At 43.2% G+C, this 20732-nt stretch overlaps 2 protein-coding genes across 11 annotated transcripts in view; one reads left to right on the top strand and one right to left on the bottom strand.

The window, feature by feature from the left end:
- BMAL1 (basic helix-loop-helix ARNT like 1) overlaps window positions 1-17219 on the top strand; it is a 94741-nt gene extending 77522 nt beyond the window's left edge. For all 5 annotated transcript variants that reach the window (XM_054971483.1, XM_054971482.1, XM_054971485.1 and 2 more), the window contains 3 exons: window positions 1244-1337; window positions 15230-15332; window positions 16385-17219. In XM_054971483.1, the coding sequence (XP_054827458.1) occupies window positions 1244-1337; window positions 15230-15332; window positions 16385-16545 (358 nt within the window). In that variant the 3' untranslated portion in view covers window positions 16546-17219. The remainder of the gene's footprint in view (window positions 1-1243; window positions 1338-15229; window positions 15333-16384) is intronic.
- A 2282-nt stretch (window positions 17220-19501) lies between these two features.
- Window positions 19502-20732, bottom strand: part of BTBD10 (BTB domain containing 10) — a 51161-nt gene continuing 49930 nt past the window's right edge. For all 6 annotated transcript variants that reach the window (XM_054972568.1, XM_054972572.1, XM_054972573.1 and 3 more), the window contains one exon: window positions 19502-20633. In XM_054972568.1, the coding sequence (XP_054828543.1) occupies window positions 20323-20633 (311 nt within the window). In that variant the 3' untranslated portion in view covers window positions 19502-20322. The remainder of the gene's footprint in view (window positions 20634-20732) is intronic.

The raw sequence follows: 20732 nt of genomic DNA, 5'->3' as shown, positions 1-20732 counted from the left end.
GGAGGGCAAGGAGCTGTTCCAGTTGGCAGCAGAGGGTAGGACCCGAAGCGATGGGCTTAAATTACATGCACAAAGGTACCAGCTGGATATTAGGAAAAACTTTTTCACGGTCAGAGTAGTTCAAAAGTGGAATCAGCTGCCTAGGGAGGTGGTGAGCTTCCCCTCACTGGCAGTTTTCAAGAAGAGGCTGGATAAATACTTGTCAGAGATTCTTTAGGCTGATCCTGCACTGGGCAAGGGGTTGGACTAGATGGTCTGAACGGCCCCTTCCAACTCTATGATTCTATGTTCCGAGGAGGCCCGTTCTGGGTGCTGTGATCTTTTTTTAGCGGCTTTCATCTGTTTGAAATTGGAGACACCTTTCAGGGCTGACTCCTATAATGCTGCTTTTAGGTGCGATGCCCATTCATGTCAGGCCTTCGGCATAAATTACTTGCACACGCCACAGTGCTCGGAATCGTGTGCCTCTCCTAGGCACATTAGGCATTTCTTGTGCCCATTGGATTGGGCCATCTTGGATCCATACTTAAGACATTTCTTGAAGAGTGTCTTCAAAGTCGTCTTCTCACTTTCTTTCTCTTATCTTGAATTCAAGGAGGAGCTCAAAGCACATCCTTTAGTGGCAGCTAAAGAAGAACTGAGGGAGGGATTCACTTGCCCTGCCTTTTATAGCTGCGCCCACTCAAAAAAGGACGTAAAAAGGCCTGTCGAGCATCTCATGCCTTTTGGAGCAGCTGGCCTGCACATGCGCAGTTCCCATGTATGCCTGCACAGAAGACACAACAATGAACTCAAATGATCTGCTAATGAGTTAGAAACCATAGATTTCACCACTATGTTGTACTGGATTCCTGCTAATGCTGTTTTTTTGTGAAGTATCTATTTACTCTATGGCGTTGTTTATGGAAATGTTCTTGATATTCACTGTACTAATCTCACATTGTGTAATCCGCCTTGAGTCTCAGTGAGAAAGGTGGACTATAATTGACATAAACAGCAGTCTGGCAATTCTGATACTGGCCATAATATGAAGGGTCTCCTATTACTCCTATTAGGACTAGTTTAGAAGTAGACATTGGGTGAAAAGTCTGATACATGAACTCTATCCCCTTTGGGGCCAAAACATATATGGTTGGTTTTCTTATATATAAATTTGGAGTCCTTAGTTATGAGACTCGAAGCCGTAAGACCATTTGCATTGTTTTGCATGTCCTTTTAAATCTGGGTTTTCTTGTTATGATAGGATAAGGGGCTCTTCACCTTCAAGCTGTGGCTCTAGCCCATTGAACATGACCAGCACTCCTCCCCCGGACACTTCCTCACCAGGAGGAAAAAAGGTAAGATGGTAGGACCTGTAGTACCCTTAGCCTTTCCTTGCTTTATCATCACAGTCTACTGTTCAGCAAAGTTAAGATTATACCTAATTTATATTTTTTTTAAAAAAATTGCATTATAGTCTACCTTTTTCACTGAGACTTGAGGTAGATTAAACAAGTTAAATCAGTGCAATCAATAGAATAAGATATTTTACAAGTGAAATGATAGGATTACAATGAAAGAAAACTGAAAACAAAACATAAATATTAGATACAATGGGTTATGAATGCCAAAAAAGGAATTACATAGGTAGAAAACAGTGTAGTGACAGCAAGATAATAATACATACAGCAAACAGTATATACTGAACATAGTAGTGTAGGCCATAGTCCTGTTATGTTTATTAAAGCACCTTCTTGAACCAGTGCATTATAAAAACGCCCTCTTGAACAATTCTGTTGTACATAGTTTGCAGAATGCTGGAAGTGTGGGTGCCTTCCTGACCTCCGTAGGAAGGACATTCTATACGGCGGGGCCAATGATTATGATTCCTGGTATTGTCAGACTACTGTGAGCCTATGTGTCCAGTTTGGGAGCACCTAGTGCTATGGCTTCATTAAAATTAAAAAGCTATGGGGCTAATAAGTGACTTCAGTTTGATTTTGGTCAATAGCTATTTAAAAGATACAGTGTTGAAGGCAAAGGGGCCACAAGGCTTATGAACTGGTACCCTCTGAGCTATAACTGCATATGTATTGTCGAAGGCTTTCACGGCCGGAGAACGATGGTTGTTGGGGGTTTTCCGGGCTGTATTGCCGTGGTCTTGGCATTGTAGTTCCTGACGTTTCGCCAGCAGCTGTGGCTGGCATCTTCAGAGGTGTAGCACCAAAAGACAGAGATCTCTCAGTGTCACAGTGTGGAAAAGATGTAGGTCATTTGTATCTACGCAGGAGGGGTGGGGTTGAGCTGAATCATTCTGTAAGAGTTTCCCAGGGTGTGGAATGCTAATGGCGGGAGGCTTCACTGTATCCTGAGGAGGTTCTTTTGCATATGGATTGAAAGTTAGGTCAACCAGTCCATCAATGAACTGACAACCAGTTACTTCCAATGGGACAACGAATTCTATGAACAGATGGATGGGGTGGCCATGGGGAGCCCACTCAGCCCAGTTATAGCAAACTTCTACATGGAACATTTTGAAAAAACAGCTCTAGAATCAGCACCCCACAAACCCAGTGTATGGTTCCGGTTTGTGGATGATACATTCATCATTTGGAGCCATGGGGAGGAAGAATTGATGGAGTTTTTGAATCATCTCAACAACATCCACCTGAACATACAATTCACAATGGAGAAAGAAAGTGAGGGAAAACTCTCATTCCTGGATACCTTGGTCATCCGCAAAGCAAACTTTCAGTTAGGTCACAAGGTCTACAGGAAACCAACTCACACTGATCGGTACTTACACAAAAACTCCAATCACCACCCCCGACAGAAAAGAGGCATAATGAAAACATTAGTGGATCGTGCAAGACGGATATGTGAGCCGCGCTTTCTCAATGAGGAAATTAATCATCTAAACCACGCACTTCAGGCAAATGGCTACTCCAGAAATGAAATCCGAAGAGCAATCAAACCCAGGATGAATCAAACAACCAAGGAAAAACAGTCACCTACAGGAAAAGTGTTTTTGCCATATATCAAAGGAATTACTGATCAGATGGGAAAGCTTATGAAAAAGCATAACCTTCAAGCAGTATTCAGACCCACCCGAAAAATACAACAGATGCTACGATCAGCAAAAGACAGTAGAGACCCCCTCACCTCTGCAGGAGTATACCGTATACCCTGCAGCTGTGGACAAGTTTACATTGGGACCACAAAGCGTAGCATCCAAACAAGAATAAAAGAACATGAAAGACACTGCAGACTTGGACAGCCTGAAAAATCAGCAGTGGCTGAACATAGCCTAACTCAAACAGGGCACAGTATCTTATTCCAGGACACCAAAATACTGGACAACACTTCCAACTACTTTGTCAGACTGTACAGGGAAGCCATTGAAATTCACAAGCATAAGCAAAACTTCAACAGGAAAGAAGAAACCTTAAGAATGAACAGAGCATGGGCTCCAGTTCTGAAAAACACCAGGCCAACAAAACACTCCGCACCCGACAATAGCCCTGCAGAGAAGATTAGCACATCAAGCACCAATCCATATGCAAAAGAACCTCCTCAGGATACAGTGAAGCCTCCCGCCATTAGCATTCCACACCCTGGGAAACTCTTACAGAATGACTCAGCTCAACCCCACCCCTCCTGAGTAGATACAAATGACCTACATCTTTTCCACACTGTGACACTGAGAGATCTCTGTCTTTTGGTGCTACACCTCTGAAGATGCCAGCCACAGCTGCTGGCGAAACGTCAGGAACTACAATGCCAAGACCACAGCAATACAGCCCGGAAAACCCCCAACAACCATATAACAGCATACTTACAAATAACTCTGAAATATTAAACTGTTGTACATTAGATCATCTCGACATGCACAATTGTTACTTAGGTGCTTGTCGGCTTTTTGGAAGGGGGAGCTGCACTTTCCCAAATCATGTATGGTGGGGATGGGTAGATCCCACCTCACACAAACAGACTTTTCACACACCGCACACCCCATCTCTCTAGCCTCCACTACAGCAGGCAGAGAGCCCTGACTCAAATTCTCACAGGGCCTTCTCGTTCCTCTTCCAGAGGCTCCACCAGACAGGTAGCAAGTTGCCTATATTTACCTTCCCTCCCCCAGCTACAGCCCAGGGCTGTTGGAGAAAAGGGAACTTGGAGGTACTGTCTTTATATATATATTGCCACTATTTAATTCACTCTAGGCCCTTTTAACATAACCTGAACATCTTTATGTGTGGATCAGATATTTTCCCTCAGCCAACAATTTCAAGCTAGCCATCGTGTAAATTTTATTTACACGATGGAACATAGGAGTGAATGGATATTAAATGAACATACTGGGGTTAAATAGAGAAGGCTTCAGTATAAAAGAACAGATTAACAACCAGCTATTTTTCTGCTGCCTGCTTTAGCAGCGTCTCAAACCCTTCTTTCTCTCAGTCTCTCTCTTAAGCCGCCTTTTTCCTCCAATGGATGCTCACTGTAATTGGCCCAGCATTTCTGCCTGCTTCCATTGGCTGTCTCTCAGATGGAGCTAGAACCAGTCCTATCTGACACACCATGTTTTCATTAAATAACCCATTAAATGGTAGTCTATTTTCAAGTTTAACCAGTAGTGGCCCAAATCTACTGGCTGTTCTGAACAGTGAAATAAAAAGAGCTCAGCGTTTTCAAACTTGTGGTCAAGAACCAGTGCTGAAGGATTTTAGTCCAGTGGCACCTTAGACAAGACAGACTCATGTTTGAAGAAGGGAACTCTGAGACTCGAAAGCTTACACTCCAAAAATCTTGTTGGTCTCTAAGGTGCCACTGGACTAAAATCCTGTTCTGCTGCAGAATAACATGGCTGCCCACCTACTAAGAATCAGTGCTGAATGTCTTCATAAAGATGAGTCCACTATAATAAGTGCACTTATTATATTAGTGCACTTAGACATATTAGTGCTCCACCCAGAGCAGTGAACAACTTAGTGTTGTTACTATCCCCACAGTACAGCTGGGGAGCTGGGGCTGAGAAGAGTGGCTTACCTAAGGCCACCTACTGAGCTCATGGCAGTAGTGGGATTTGAACTTGTAGAGTGTCGATTCATAGCCAAACTACATAACCACAGTGCTACAGGAGCTCTAGCATAAACAAGGTGAAAACCACAAGTAATAAATATGACAAGAGTTTTTCTAACAAGTCCATTGTTTTGCCAAGCGGGAGAGGGGAGGGCTAGATAGTATATGGTTTGCCTCTTGAACCCAGCAAGGGATCTAAAGTCTGTGTATATGTGGGTGCAATCTTGGAAGTGACATTTCTGGTGAAAGTAAGGGGGGGAACCAAGGGAAGCAGTATTGAACTGAACTAGATTTGATCTTTGAACACTGATAAGGAAAAAGCAAAAATTCTGGTTCAAAGGCTATACACCGTGATTTGGGAAATATGTTCAAAGCTAATCAATCACATCAACTGGTGAATAAGCAATAAGGCAGTTTATAGTGGAAGTTGTCCAGGGGATCATGATGGTATATGAATTCTGTATGTCAGTCCCACATCATGCATCTGATAAAGAGAGTTGTGTTTCTCAAAAGCTTATTCCTCAATAAAGTTGGTTAGTCTTAAAGGTGCTACTGGACTTTTTACTATTTTGCAACTACAGACTAACATGGTTAACTTCTCAGTATCTAAGTCTTACATTACCAATTGCTTTACCATAGCATAATTTCCAGGGTTTTTTAAAAAAAGGAACACTTTAATAGCAGCATAAACCTGTGTAGATCAGACTATAAAATACAATGTGAAACAGATAGTTCATGTGAAGTAAGTTGAATTACAGTAAATCGTTAATTCTTACTGATGGGGAGGGCTTATTTTTTTGAAGCCCTCTTGTGCCACCTACTGGTATACATTACTATGACTTGCAGTAGGGTTTTACTTCATTTAATGTATAACCCATCCCAAGTATAAAATACTATCATGTGGAGTCTGTAAGTGATATTTGATAGTAAGGATTAAGTCATTAATTAATTAAAGAACAGCTAACATCTGTGCTCTACACACTTCCACAGTGGCAGAGGAATTATGACCATATTGTGAATACAACATGCAAAACAAGCCATGAAGTGTCCCATTCAAAGGTTTGGATCCACCAGAGATTTCCATGGACAGAAGGGATTTCCATCTGTAAAGCTGGAATTCCTTGCCTCTCCTTTCACATGGCAATCTAAAATGCCCACTGAAATGCTACTTCTAGGGGAACGGGGACCCCCAGGAACAGCTGTGGGTAGTCGGGCTACTGCAGGATAGGCATCTAGACATCATTGAACATTACCTCTCCCCTTCCACCTAATCCTGTAAAATTCCCCATCAGGATTTGCTTGAGAAGTATAATTCAGGGGGGAAAATGGCTGTTCTGGTTTTCTCATAGGATCTTTTCCTGTTTTTTCCAATGAAAAAAGAATTAAGAAATTTTAGGGAAGTTTGAAAAACTCCTGTGAAATATTTTCTCTTTTAGAATGAGTCAAATGCTTCTTAAGACAATGTTTTTCATACTAAAAAAGTTTGGAAACTGAATTTTTCCTATGTAAACATTGGGAAAAACACACAAAAATTGGTATTTTCTCCTTTTTAGAATGAATGAAATGTAAGGCTTTACTAAATGTGTAGTATGAAAAATGTTATGTAGGACAGTCTATGGCATTTGATAATTCTGTAGATATACATTTTCAAGAACATTTTGTTTAAATAGTCTTGGCAACAATTGATGTTACATAGTTTTCCATGTTATAAATAACTTAATATCCAAATATACTGATAGTCCTCTGATTGTTGTCCAAATACTGTCTTTTGTTTGCTAAAGAATTTTTCTATCTTCAACTCCCACTTTCATATTCCAGATGGCAAAAATTAAGATGGTAGCATAGGGTGCAGACATTTGCAATTCTGTCTCAAGTATTGGGTATATTTGCAGTTTTTCTTATAAGTAGGTAGGTAGGTAGGTAGGTAGGTAGGTAAATATACTTTTAAATACTATAAATAGTTCAATTTCATGTATATGAAAACAATTAAAATGGTGTACTACTTTAATAAGAGATAAAACATGTTTGAGAGTATGAGCCATCTCCCCTTTTTGCCCACCTCCCTGAGGCTACAAGCTCCCGAGAATTTGTATGTGCCCCTTTTTTATCCCAGTAAACTTGCTGCCACCATATGTACTAGCTCCCTCACAGTGGTCCAGCTCACTGAGAGTGGGGTGGTGTGTGTATGGAGAAATTTCTCCCCTCCTTCTCTGCCTGCTAACCCTCTAGCTCGGCTAGGCATTTTAACTCTATGTGGATGCTCTGCTATACACATGGGTGAGCAGCTTAGGCACAGTCAGAGATATTTAGAAGGGAAAAAAAGATCTTTAATTAGAAAATATTCCTTTAGCTAAGGCAATGAAATACATAGCAAAACGAAGGCTATAGGAGTTACAGAAACTAGGATAAGAACCCCAAACTAGATTTCTCTGGTCATTGGCTTTTACTTGGCATTTCTACCTGAGAAATGGCCACAAGACATCTGGAACTTATAAAAACAGAGGATGGTCTTTGCAGGCTTCACAGAACATTCCTGTCAGTTTCTGAGCCCTAAATAAGAGGGCTTTGTTTCCTGTGGGTAACCAGGGGCTTTTATTGCTTGCTTCTCATCTGAGGCCACTGGAGGTTGTAAACCCAAGTTTATGGGATGTCCAGATTTACCTAATATGTATACAATTTGAGGGGTCAGTTATGCCAAAATTCCACAGCCCTAGAAATTAACACAACAAGTAGTCTTTTCTATTCTTGTGACATCCAAAATCCTCATGTTGGTCTCTCATAGGCATCCCTATCACATACATATATTGTGATATTCCATGTAATTGCAAAAAAAGGATGACCACATCAATAATGTGGATTTAATCCCATTCCCATGATTAAGAAATAAACATATGCCTTATGTTTCACCAGTGGAAGAACACTTCTTCTGACAGCAGGGGGAGGTTCATTGTCCGTCTTCTGTGCAGGCATACATGGGACTGCGCACACACAGGCCTGCCGACCGGACTTTTTTTCTCTAGCTAAATGTCCACTAGGGGGCGCCCAACCAGCCAGTGCGCATGCGCGGTCCTTCCCGCCAATATTACATCTGGTGGGCGCCCTCACCCTCCAGTTTCTTCTTTGCCGCCGACCGGTGAAGACCTAGCTTGTCCGTTGCGAAGAAGAACGCGAAAGTGTTAGAAATTCATCGTCGGTGAGAGTTTGTTTTTTTCTCAGACGCTATGTCTGAGAAAGCTTTATTCAAAAGGTGTGCGACGTGCTCCACCAAGATGACTAGAACTGATGGCCATTCGGTTTGTCTTGAATGCCTGGGAGAGACACATATTGTGTCTAAGTGTGAGCACTGCCAAAAGTTCACGCCTAAAGCCAGGGCCGAAAGGAAAGCCAGGCTAGAGGCAATGTTGTGGAAGAGGGCCATGCGGGCGACTAATGGCGCGGAGATCCCTCCTAAGCCCCCCTCGGTGAGTGGGAAATCGTCCCAGAGCGCTTCGTCTACTGCTAGATCAGCTTCTCTGGGACGTGCTAGAGAAACAGTTCTCTTGGATCCAAGCAGCGCGGCAGGCACGCCACAGGCCCGTCAGACTCCCAAGTCTTCCTCGACTCCGAGCCCGAGTCCGAGAAGCACTTCGGATCCGATGTCGACGAAACCGGAGTCGAAAAGGGTTGAACCAAAGGCTTCGGAGCCAAGGTGCTCGGAACCAGCGAGACCCGAGCGACCACCCAGCGACTCTGCTCGATCGGGGTCCAAGAGTTCGGATCCGGTAAAACTTTCACGCTCATCGGTTCCGAGGCACTCCGATCCGACATCATCCGAACCAAATCAGAGGAAACGCTCCAGGGATGAGGATCAGTCTGAACCTTCTCCCAAGAAATCTAAGAAGAAGAACAAGCAGAAGCATACCGCATCAGTACAGACGGAGACCGAGTGGGATAGGCCCAAAAACCCCTCCCCTCGGATCCGATCGCCTCCTTGTCTCTCGTCGGCTGATGAGTGGGATCCCCGCGAAGGTCCGTGGATAAGCTCTCCTTCCCGAGTTAGACACCACCATTTTTCTGATCAGGGCTCTCCGTATTCTTACCACCGCCATGCAGAGGCCCTCGGTTCCAACCTCCTGCGACCACGTCGGGCCTATTCGATCTCCTTGGCTCAAGAGGAGTGGGATCTGCAGGGTAGTGATTACTCCCACTACGGCTCTCCCAGGCGGGAACGTAGCTACCATTGTTCGGAGGCGGACCGGGATCAAAGCCCGAGCCCCCCATCGGATCTGTCTCCAGATGAGATCATTATCGGTTCCGGCAGGATTTCTCCAATGGAGGACTTCCGCCTCTATGCGGAGCAGATGATGAGAATGGCTCGCTCCTTGGAGCTGGAAGTGTCAGCAGTCAACCCGAAGCCCAAGGATAAGATCTTGCACCATATATACTCAGGCAATCCGGCTTCAATTGCTTTCCCCATTATAGAGGGTCTGGAGGAGGTCATTACATCAGTATGCGAGAAGCCTGCTTCTATTCACCCTACTTCTTGTCGACTGGAAGCCCTGTACAAGACTCGGGATGATGTCTGTGCCTACCTCTTCATGCATCCTCCTCCGTCGTTGCTGGTCGTTGAGGAGATGCAATCCACTCAGGGACAAAGTTCCCATGCTGTGCCTGCTGATAAGGAGAGTAGAAAGTTGGACTCTCTGTGAAAAAAGATCTACCCTTCTGCGGCTCTGGCAGTGAAGATCGCGAATTATTCTTCCATAATGGGGGCCTATCAAATATTCCTGTGGAACCGGATTGCGGTGTTCCTTGATAAGCTCCCTGATGACCAGAAGGTCCTCGCTAAAGTTATTATGGATGAGACACTTTGCCTGTCTAAACAGCAGATTAGTGCCGATCGCAACAACCTGGAGACCTCAGCCAGGGCTCTGGCCTCAGCCGTTGTTCTCAGGAGACATGCCTGGCTGCGCACGACTGCTTTACCTCCTCAAACCCGGAGCAGGGTCGAGGATATGCCCTTTGAGGGGAAGTCCCTCTTCTCCAACAAGACAGATGAATATCTGTCTCAGAAGCGAAAGGACCGTTTGACGGCTCGGTCATATGGCATCGTCCACGCAAGACCATCTCAGTTCAACCGTCCTCCATACCATTCCTCTTATTACTATCGGAACCGAAACCAGAGGTACCAACCGTATCCTCCCTATGGCTCTTTCAGGCAGCCTCATCAGCAGTCGGGCTCGTATCAGCGACGCAGATCCAACTACCGTCCCCGACAGAATCATCGGAATCCGGCTGATAAAGATCCGGCTTCCCAGCCTAAACAGTTCTGACTAGCCGTTGACCAAAACGTGGTCTTTGGAGACCGTTTAGCTGCGTTTAGTTCGTTCTGGCTGGAGATCCAAGCTGACAGTTGGGTTCTTAATGTTATAAAGTTTGGTTATAAAATTGAATTTGAAGTTTATCCAGAGTTGTCTCTCCCTGATTTCTCGTTTGATTCCTCCTCACAGAGGCTCCAGACTGCTGTACTGGCCTTACAACAGAAGGGGGCTATTGTTGAGGTCCCACAGGGGGAACCCCTTCTTGGGTTCTACTCCAGGATGTTCGTAGTCGACAAGAAAGATGGGGGAGTGCGTCCCATCTTAGACCTTAGAAATTTGAATAAGTCGGTGAGACCCAGAAAGTTTAGGATGCTAACCTTACATATGGTCCTACAACTGATGCCTGAAAACATGTGGTTCACCGTCCTAGAGCTCAAGGACGCGTATTTCCATACGCCCAGAGCACAGGAAGTTCCTGAGGTTTCTTTGTAATGGCAAAGTGTTTCAATACCAGGTCCTGCCATTTGGGCTGTCGTCCGCGCCTAGAGTCTTTACTAAGTGCTTGGCTCCAGTGGTAGCTTTCCTTAGACGCCAGGGATGCTCCATTTTTCCTTATTTGGATGACTGGCTTTTGGCAGCCCCGTCCTTGGACCTGCTTTGTGAGCACGTGGACCTGGTAGTGCGCACTTGTGCTCGTCTGGGACTCCTAATTAACTTTCAAAAATCGATTTTGGTTCCCTCTCAGAGGGCAAAATTCATAGGCATGATCTTAGATGGGATATTGAACAAGGGACTGCTGCCCCAGGAACGTGCTTTACGTATTAAGCGCATGGTAGCTCTTTTCTCCAGGTGTCGGTTCCAACCAGCGTCGGCCATCCAGACGCTGTTGGGCCTAATGGCATCAGCCACGGCTGTGACCCCTATGGCCAGATTGAACATGCGACCACTTCAATTGTGGTTTTTGTCAGTCCATGATTTTCTTTCAGCCCCTCAGACCAGGAAGTATTCCATTCCCCGTGGAGTTCTTCGCTCCTTGAAGTGGTGGCTCTCTGAGGGTAATCTTCTTAAAGGGATTACCTTTGGAACTATTCAGTGTCAGGTCACCATTTCCATGGATGCCAGCACCATTGGTTGGGGTGCTCAGTGCGGTCCTCTTAGGGCTCACGGGACTTGGTCTGAGCAAGACAGGTGTCTCCATATTAACATGTTAGAGTTACTGGCTATCCGTTTTGCCCTTATCGCATTCACAGATATAGTACGACACAAGACAGTGCAGATCCTCACAGACAATTGCACGGTCATGTTCTATCTGAACAAACAAGGGGGCACCACATCTCAAGCCCTTTGCGAAGAAGCGATACGGATCTGGGAATGGGCGTTAGACAAGGGAGTTTCGTTGCAAGCAGTTCACATTCCAGGGACCTCGAATGTGATAGTGGAAAGTTGAGCCGTCTGACCTACGACAACCACAAGTGTTCGAGACTTGGGGTTTCCCCGAAGTGGACCTGTTTGCTACAGAAAGCAACAGGAAAGCCCCTCGGTTCTGCTCCCGGGGAGGTCTGGGTCTAAACTCTTTGGGGGACGCTTTCCAGATCTCCTGGACGGGGGTTCTCTTGTATGCGTTCCCTCCCTTTCCGTTGGTTGCCCGGACGGTCAGCAAAATTCTCCGGGAAGGGTCCCACGTAATCCTAGTCACTCCCTTTTGGCCACATCAGCCTTGGTTTCATCTGGTGATGCAGCTTTCTCAGGGTTTATCTTATCAGTTCAATCTGGTTCCCAATCTCCTTCCCTACAAAGGGGTTCTGTATCACGATTTACCCAAACTGAAGCTGACGGCTTGGCTTATTCGGGGCTCCCAGGGCTGTCTGACAGAGTGGCAGAAATCCTAGTCAATGCCAGACGAGATAGTACTCGTAAATCCTACACAGCTAAATGGAAACGTTTTGAGTCTTGGGCTGCTGACAAGGGGTTGGATGTGTGGAATTGCCATTTGGGGGCTATTTTTGATTTCCTTTTGACACTTAAGGATCAGGGACTTTCTAATTCTTCACTGAAGGTTTACCTGGCTGCCATTTCCGCGTTTCACACGAAGGTTGATGGGCGAACGGTTTTTTCCCATAGTTTGTCCAAGTCCTTCATTAAGGGTTTACACAATACGTTTCCCCCGGTTAGGGAGATTGTACCCCAGTGGTCACTTAAGTTGGTGCTGACTGCTCTGTTGAGGGCTCCGTTTGAGCCGTTGGCATCCTGCACCCTGAAGTTTTTGTCATTCAAGGTGGCGTTTTTGGTGGCCATTACTTCGGCCCGTAGAGTTAGTGAGCTGGCGGCCCTTAGACAAGATCCTCCTTTTCTCAAGGTGCACCCCAACAAAGTGGTCCTTCGACCAGATTTGAGATTCTGGCGTAAGGTTGCCACGGAATTTCATACGTCACAGGACATTATTCTACCTGTGTTTTTTCGTTCGCCTACAGACAGCTCGGAGCGGGCTTTGCACTCCTTAGATGTGCGCAGGGCGATACTTTTCTATCTTCAAAAAACCAAGTCGTTCAGAAAGGTTAATAGTCTTTTTGTTTGTTATGCAGGCTCCCGCAAAGGGAAGTCTGCTACTCCTCAGTCTATTTCTAGGTGAGTTACCATGGCTGTAAAGACTTGTTACTCACTGTCGAATGTTGAGTGTCCTCTAGAAGTTCGAGCTCATTCCACCAGAGCCCACACTTCTTCGGCGGCCTTCCTGAGAGGGATCCCTATATGAGAAATCTGCAGAGCGGCTACGTGGTCCTCGTCTGAGACCTTCGCCAAACACTATGCCTTGGATACTTTGGAGCATAAAGAGGCGGCGGTTGGTCAAGCACTGCAGTCGCTTTTTTTGTAAGAAGCATACCCTCCTCCAAGGTAAGCGGCTTGTGAGTCTCCCATGTGGGACTGCACAGAAGACGGACAATGAAAACAGAGTTTTGCTTACCGTAACTGCTGTTCATTGACATCTTCTGTGCAGGCACACAGACCCTCCCTCCTACCCCGCTATGCTTCCTCCAGGTGAATTTTCTCTGGGGGTCAGCGGCATAGGAGAAACTGGAGGGTGAAGGCGCCCACTGGATGTAATATTGGCGGGAAGGACCGCGCATGCGCACTGGCCGGTTGGGCGCCCCCTAGTGGACATTTAGCTAGAGAAAAAAGTCCGGTCGGCAGGCCCGCGCGTGCGCAGTCCCATGTGTGCCTGCACAGAAGACGTCAATGAACAGCAGTTACGGTAAGCGAAACTCTGTTTTATTTTTGCTGATCTCCCTCAGGTCTTCAACACTATGCCCATGGCTATTCCTGAGAGGTTTCTGAACCATGGGGCAGGGAAGGGAAGTTACATTCCTAAAATAGAAGTCCAGTACCTAAGATCACCACAAAAATTCTGTACCTGCAGAACAACTTAAGAGTTATATATCATGCAGTAACTATTAAACATGTCTAAGATGTTAATATAATATTAGATGACTATAGCTATTAAAAATTGCAGTTGTCAAATGGTGAACGACTCATCTTCCCTTTCGTAAGATCAGCAGCCTTCATTGGGAAGAAAGCTCCCTTGTGACAACTTGATCAGCCTGTGGGTAGGCCTGAATCACTTGTAAAGAAAATTCTGATTGATTCACCTTGATAATTTTTCATACATATTAGGCATTCTCATATTTTAATTCCCAGTAACATTAGTTTGAGTAATTCTGTTGTAATGTGTTTTCAGGATATTAATGTAAGATGGGGGAAAGAGAGACATTTTCAGTAATCACAACCTAAGATCTGACAGATAAACTATCCCTCTTGCCTCTAAAAACAAAACCAATTCAGGTGATAAAACCACAGACAGCTACCATTGGATTTCACAGAAATTTACAGGTTTCAGAAGAAGTTATGAGAAAGCAAAGGCCTTGGCTCCAAACCATTACAAGTTATAGTTATTCCAGGAAGGAGTCCATAATGGTGGATTTCATAATGATGTTAACTTTATGGTTCTGCATGAACTATTTAAAAAGTTTATATCCTACTTTTTCCATCATAAGATGTTTAAGGGGCTTCCACAACTGTAGATAGAAACAAAGATTGAAGATTAAAATAATGGGAGAAGCAGATGAGGATCTTCATGGACATGAAGCAACATGGAGTGATTCCGCACACATTGGATAATGCACTTCCAATCCTCTTTATAGATCATTTGGAGCGGGTTTTTTGTGTGTGCCCGTTCCAAATCCACCTCAAACGATTGATAAACTGCATTATCCAACGTGTGCGGAATCAGCCATGGACATAATATCTATCATCCTAAAAGCAGAAAAAAAGGCATTCTATACTTGATAGAAGTTTTCATCATGCTGTGTCTTTGACATTTTTCTACATTTAATATTTTCAGAAAATTTATGTTGAAACATTAAACTTCATGCACCTTAATCATTCAGAGAAAAGAGGAATGGAAATTTAGAAGTTAGTATCTTCAATGTTTTTGGAAATAGAATATGATATGCTAAACTAGGTATGAAATGTCTCAGAAAGTAAAACATTGTTCAAACTAAGTATTTGGCAACCACAGGAAAACTTTTGAAATTATTTCCCCTAATCATATATACACAGACATTTCCTCTGCGTGAGCTGTCCATGCATTTTGTTCAAAAACAGACCTATGAAAAAAGAATGAAGTTGGAGTCAGATATAGGGACAATATGTACATTTCATGTGTAGGCACCCACAGAGATTTCCACAAAAGCCATCCTCTGAATACATTACATCAGAACTGTTAGGCACTATGTAATATAGCTAAAGACACCAGTTTACAGCACACAGATTATGCTTGTAAATAAATATTGTTTTCATATATTTCTTCTTAGATTTTGAATGGTGGAACTCCAGACATTCCTCCGGCCAGTTTACTATCAGGACAGATCCAAGATAATCCAGGTTATCCATATTCTGATAACTCTTCTATTCTTGGTAAGCAGAACAATGGAAAATAGATGACTAAAAAGGGTTAGGATGAACAGAATATAATACCTGTACCTATCAGCGTCCACTGCCTAGGACTTGAAGACATTAAAATCTAGTTCATGCCATGGGAAAGGTGGCTCTGGAGATCCAAGGATAAAGTATCTTTCCATAGGGAGAGTGCGTTGAACAGTTTGAGGGAATCCTAGTAATTTCAGTGATCACTAACCCAGCCACTATTGTAAGATGTGCATTCCATCTTAGTTAGTCTGAATTGTTATTTTTCCAGCTGCTGCTTAACATCCAAAGCAGATTTCACAACTTTTAAAAAACTGTTTCTTTTCCCATATAAACACTGTAAGATCTAAAGAAAGCAACAAGTATTCAAAGTCAAGCTAATTAAATTTATATCTCCTTAAAAAATAAATGCTGACAAGCAGGAGACCATCTCTTTTCCCTCTCCCCCACTATTCCCTCTGGGGCTATGTTGAGAATAAGTTTATCAATACGTATCACCTGTTGCTTCATCTACTTCATTAGGCAACAATGATTGTGTCATGATTAGGTCCTGGATTGTCTAAGACAACACTAAACTATTGGCAGCCATAAAAATCAGCTACCTTTTCCCACTTACAGAAAGGAATGACAACATTTAGGTATTCACGGATTAAGGCGATTATTGGTAAGACACACAACACTGGCATTTTATTGGAATGTAATGCAGCCAGCTGTCCGTACTGGGTGGCTGTCATTAGCTCCTCCTTAGCTTTGTTTCTTTCACTCAGCTATCAGTTTAAACATACCCATGTGTTTCCAGTAGTCTGCAGACCTCACAGAGTAGGACTTCTACCTCCTGCTGCAGCCCGGTTTTCTTCCTGAGGGTTAGTGGAAGATGGGGGTGGGCATCTGCAGAGGGAGGAGGAAAGCAATGGAAAATTGCTGCCTCCCTCAAGTACCTTTAAAAATTTTGAAACTGCAGGGCTGAATACATACCACTGCTCTCAAAAGTATACATAACTCAGTTCTCTTTACAACTTAAAGTGTTTCTGCTCTCTTTGCAGGGGAAAATTCTCATATAGGCATTGACATGATAGACAATGACCAAGGCTCCAGCAGCCCTAGCAACGATGAGGCTGCGATGGCAGTGATCATGAGTCTTTTGGAAGCTGATGCAGGTCTTGGGGGTCCTGTCGATTTTAGTGACTTACCGTGGCCCTTGTAAATACTACCCAATAGCTTTGACATCCGGTTAAGTGGTTCGACTGCGAATCAGCACTCAACTGGTTCGAATCCCACTACTGCCATGAGCTTAGTAGGTGGCCTTGGGTAAGCCACTCCTCTCAGCCCCAGCTCCCCAGCTGTATTGTGGGGATAATAATAACACTAACTTGTTAACCGCTCTGGGTGAGGCACTAATCTGTCTAGAAGAGTGGTATATAAGTGTAGTTATTATTATTATTATTATTATTATTATATATCCAAGTGCATTATTGGTGGAGTTCTCCAATCTGTGAAGCTTGTTGAATTGCTTTGATGTTTTAATTTCATAAAAGCCATATCAAGAGAACAGTCATCTTTCTCCCATGTGTAATTTCAGACCAAGTGGAGATCAACCTGCTACAATGTTCCCACATAATTGATCTGGTTAGCCTGTGTATAGCCTGCACTAACTGTATATTTTGAATTCTGTTCTTGTGTAACTTTTTTAAAAAAAATCACTGTGCAAACCAAGCACTGGTCATTTCAGCTATATGGTGTGTTTTTACACTACAGAAGAGGTCTTATGTGGATAATGGATATTCTTATACTATTGTATCATAAAGCTGTTTCTTGTAAGATCCTTTACTATAAATATTGTTGAAGTGTAATGTATTAGACAGTTGAATATTTTTAAAATAAAATGTTTTCCCTTGTTCTAAATTCTGGTTTACTTATGAGTTTCTGAATGAAGTTAGAAATAATAGCAATTGCTAAAAATCTAAGCAAAAATCTATTCTGGGCAGTCAGTCTAAATGAAATCTTTAATTACCTGTCACATACAAGAGACAACTAAAACCATACAAGAATCTTCATACAACTGCTATGCACACCTCATAGCTCCTTACCCCAATAGTGTACTGCATCTGAATACTTAGGGCACAATTTGAAGGAGTTTCTTACCTATCATTGCCATCATTTCCGCCTTCTCAATTTTGCTGCCACCTTTGGTTCATTATACTTGGAAAGGGGATCACAAAGTTAACTGAACTCCCCAAACCATATAGTTTAATCTTCCTGCCTTAATGTTTCCTAGAAGAACCAGACACTCATATGAAAGGTCTCTTCAAAACAAGGTCTATTGAGGAAAAAGGTAATCACATTCTGGCAGGATGAAACAAACCCTTCCAGCTCTTACTTCTCACGTTCCTGCTTTACAGATAAGTAGAAAGAACACCTTTGTACTGAAGCAATTTTCCAGGTGCATAGATGAAGTAGGCCTGTATGTGACAGCCAGCATGGCTTTCCTGCTTCACTAAGCAGAGACAGCCAGTTTGGTGTAGTGTTTAAGAGCGCGGGACTCTAATCTGGAGACCCCAGTTTCATTCCCCAGTCCTCCACTTGAAGCCAGCTGTGTGACCTTGGGCTAGTCATAGCTCTCCGGCGCTCTCTCAGCCCCACCCACCTTACAGGGTGTTTTGTTGTGGGGATAATAACAACATACTTTGTAAACTGCTCTGAGTGGGCATTAAGTTGTCCTGAAGGGTGGTATACAACTAGAATGTTATTATATATTATTATTAGATATCTCAACAGCTTCAGTGTTCGGCACCAACAGCCCCTAAAGTTAACCCAGCCTCACTTTTGCAGATACAGTACTAATGTCCAGCCTGGATTTTTTTTACAACTTGGGTAATATGAAATTCAAGACTATGAAGAGCAGAAGCGAAGATTGACAAAACCAGATGGAAAGTACAAGTTTATGAAATAGGGTAGTGCAACATTTCATATTGCACGAGTATCTTACTGCATAGCCCTGAACTGGACATCCTTATCTCCTCAGATCTCAGAAGCTAAGCAGGGTTGGCCTTGGTTAGTAACTGGATGGGAGACCTCCTGTGGAGACCAGGGTTGCAAACGCAGGCAGTGGCAAACCACCTCTGTTAGTCTCTTGCCATGGTAACTCCTCCAGGGATCACCATAAGTCAACTAGGACTTGAGGACAGGCTTTCATTTTTTTCATCTCTGCATAGGCCTTACCTTCAAGGTTTCATTTCTTCTTCACTGATATTGGCCTATTTATTATCTCTTCTGCCAATAGGTGGAAGACATTTAATCTGAGAAGGAAAGACTGTGAACTGCTTCAATTCACGTACATTCAGTTAATTTCTTCCAGAGGTTTACCTCAAGACTCACTATATAAAGGTCAACATATCAAGCTAACCTGAAGAGAGAAAATACTTAAAACTGTCTCAAATGCACTCCTGCATTAACAGTGTTTATCAGTCCTGGATAGATGTCTAATACTAACAGGAAGCAAGTTTAGAAGAGAAAACCCACTTATCTTTCTGGGCTTGTTACGGCAAAGCAAGCGATACATATTGTGTCTCATATCAGGAGTAACTCTATACTTAATACTATTTATCTCTCAGTTTTTGTACATTTGGATGCTTTCTTGCATATACTACTGTCAATAATTTAGCATCTTGGTAAAGCAGGAGCCCTGGGAATCGACAGCCTGTGCTGGATTTACCTTCATTACAGGTAACAGATGTCTACATATTTTGATGTATCAGATTTTTAGTAACACCAAATGAAGAACTGAGTATTGAAGAGAAAATAGACCCTCAAGAGTCTTATGCGTAAGGAAGTTGTTCTCCAGCTGCGGACTGTAGCCCCAAAAGTGGGTCATGACTCCAAGGCAAGTCTCAGTATTCAACCTTATGAAATGGGAGAGGAGCCTCAGCTCCCTCATCTCAGTTGGGAAAGGACATGGCAGAGGAGTTGGACACATTCCCACCTCCTCTCCACTCCTATTCATTCCCAGAGGTTTGGTTTTGAAAACACTGGCATAAGACATATTCAGGTTCAGAACATACGTTTAAAGAACACTGTATTCTGTTAAGACCAGAAAGACAGAACAGAGTTTGCAATAGTCACTTTTAGAAAAATGCACTAAATAAGTTGCCCCACAGATAATATTAAAATAATGGAAATTTTTATTTGAATGAAAAACTTGAGTTTACAATCAGTTAATAAATGAAGAGTGAACAATTTGCATTTCCTTATTCTGTGACACTTATGAAAAAAACTCAGTAAATAAATATTTTTGTGAACAGATTTAAGGTAAGGCAAAATTTTCAGATAAAGCCCCTATCAGTTGTTCTTGACCCTTGAACATGGCTCACAAAGAAATTTTTTTTAAAAAGGTTATTGAATTGTAGCCTCAAAATCCATAAAACCCAAGTGGCAAGAATTAATTTTGTGCTCATCCATAAAAGAACAAAGTTAAGTAGACTCATCACCTCTATTCAGAACAAACTATTTACATTTAGCTGAATAGAAAGTCTGATAGAAGCGCTCCGTAAGAGTCAACATTGTGCATGACTATAAAAATGGCTTTGAGAATTCTGTTTGTCCACCATTTATAAAGTGCCACTATCAATTTTAAGTCTGTCTTTTGCCCACTGTAACAAAATACTGAATCAACAGTAGCCTCTCACTCCTGCTATTTCTGAGAGCCTTGGGTTGAGGACAGTCCACCATACAAGTAACCAATACCACAAAACCTACTGGTAAACAAATGCAGGTATATAACCAAACCTCAGGATGTTACACGTGTAATCCTAAAAAACCACAATCAGATCCCACTTTGGTCTTTTGTTAAGTCCATACTGCAATATCCTAATACATTTTATGTTCATTACACAATGGAGAGAAGCTGGAATTGCAGTGCAGTATGAGCTCAATACAGCATCTTCATTTTTATAATAGCATGCTTTTGTTTAAACAAGCATTTGGATCAGAGTGGCTGGTTCTGTCCCTCAGGATCCACATCACTGTTGCTGGGCTGAGGATGAATGGGCAGAATATCCAACTCGTCCACCTGGGGGGTGGGGTGCATCACTACTAACTGGTCCTGAGGAATGTCTGCTGCAGCCGCTGCCAGATTGGTAATAGATTTACTTTTTACACACTGGAAGTCAACATGTCGGCTTTTCCCTTCTTCTTTCTCCCACGACATCCTTATGAAAGGTCTTTGGACATAATTATAGATTACCTCTGGCCTTCCACCAGGTCGCTTCTTAACCTTTTCCTTATACGTGGGGTAACCTGCAATAGTAATAGAAAGATTTCTTGAGGTGTTCTGAAATGCTTCACCACCAGCAACCCAACAGAGAATACATTAAGCAGTCAGCCAGCATCAGTTTC

Source organism: Eublepharis macularius, chromosome 2 (assembly GCF_028583425.1).
Source record: "Eublepharis macularius isolate TG4126 chromosome 2, MPM_Emac_v1.0, whole genome shotgun sequence".
Lineage (NCBI taxonomy): Eukaryota > Metazoa > Chordata > Lepidosauria > Squamata > Eublepharidae > Eublepharis > Eublepharis macularius.
Note: the sequence above shows the minus strand (reverse complement) of the source record. Positions and strands in the feature narration are given on the sequence as shown.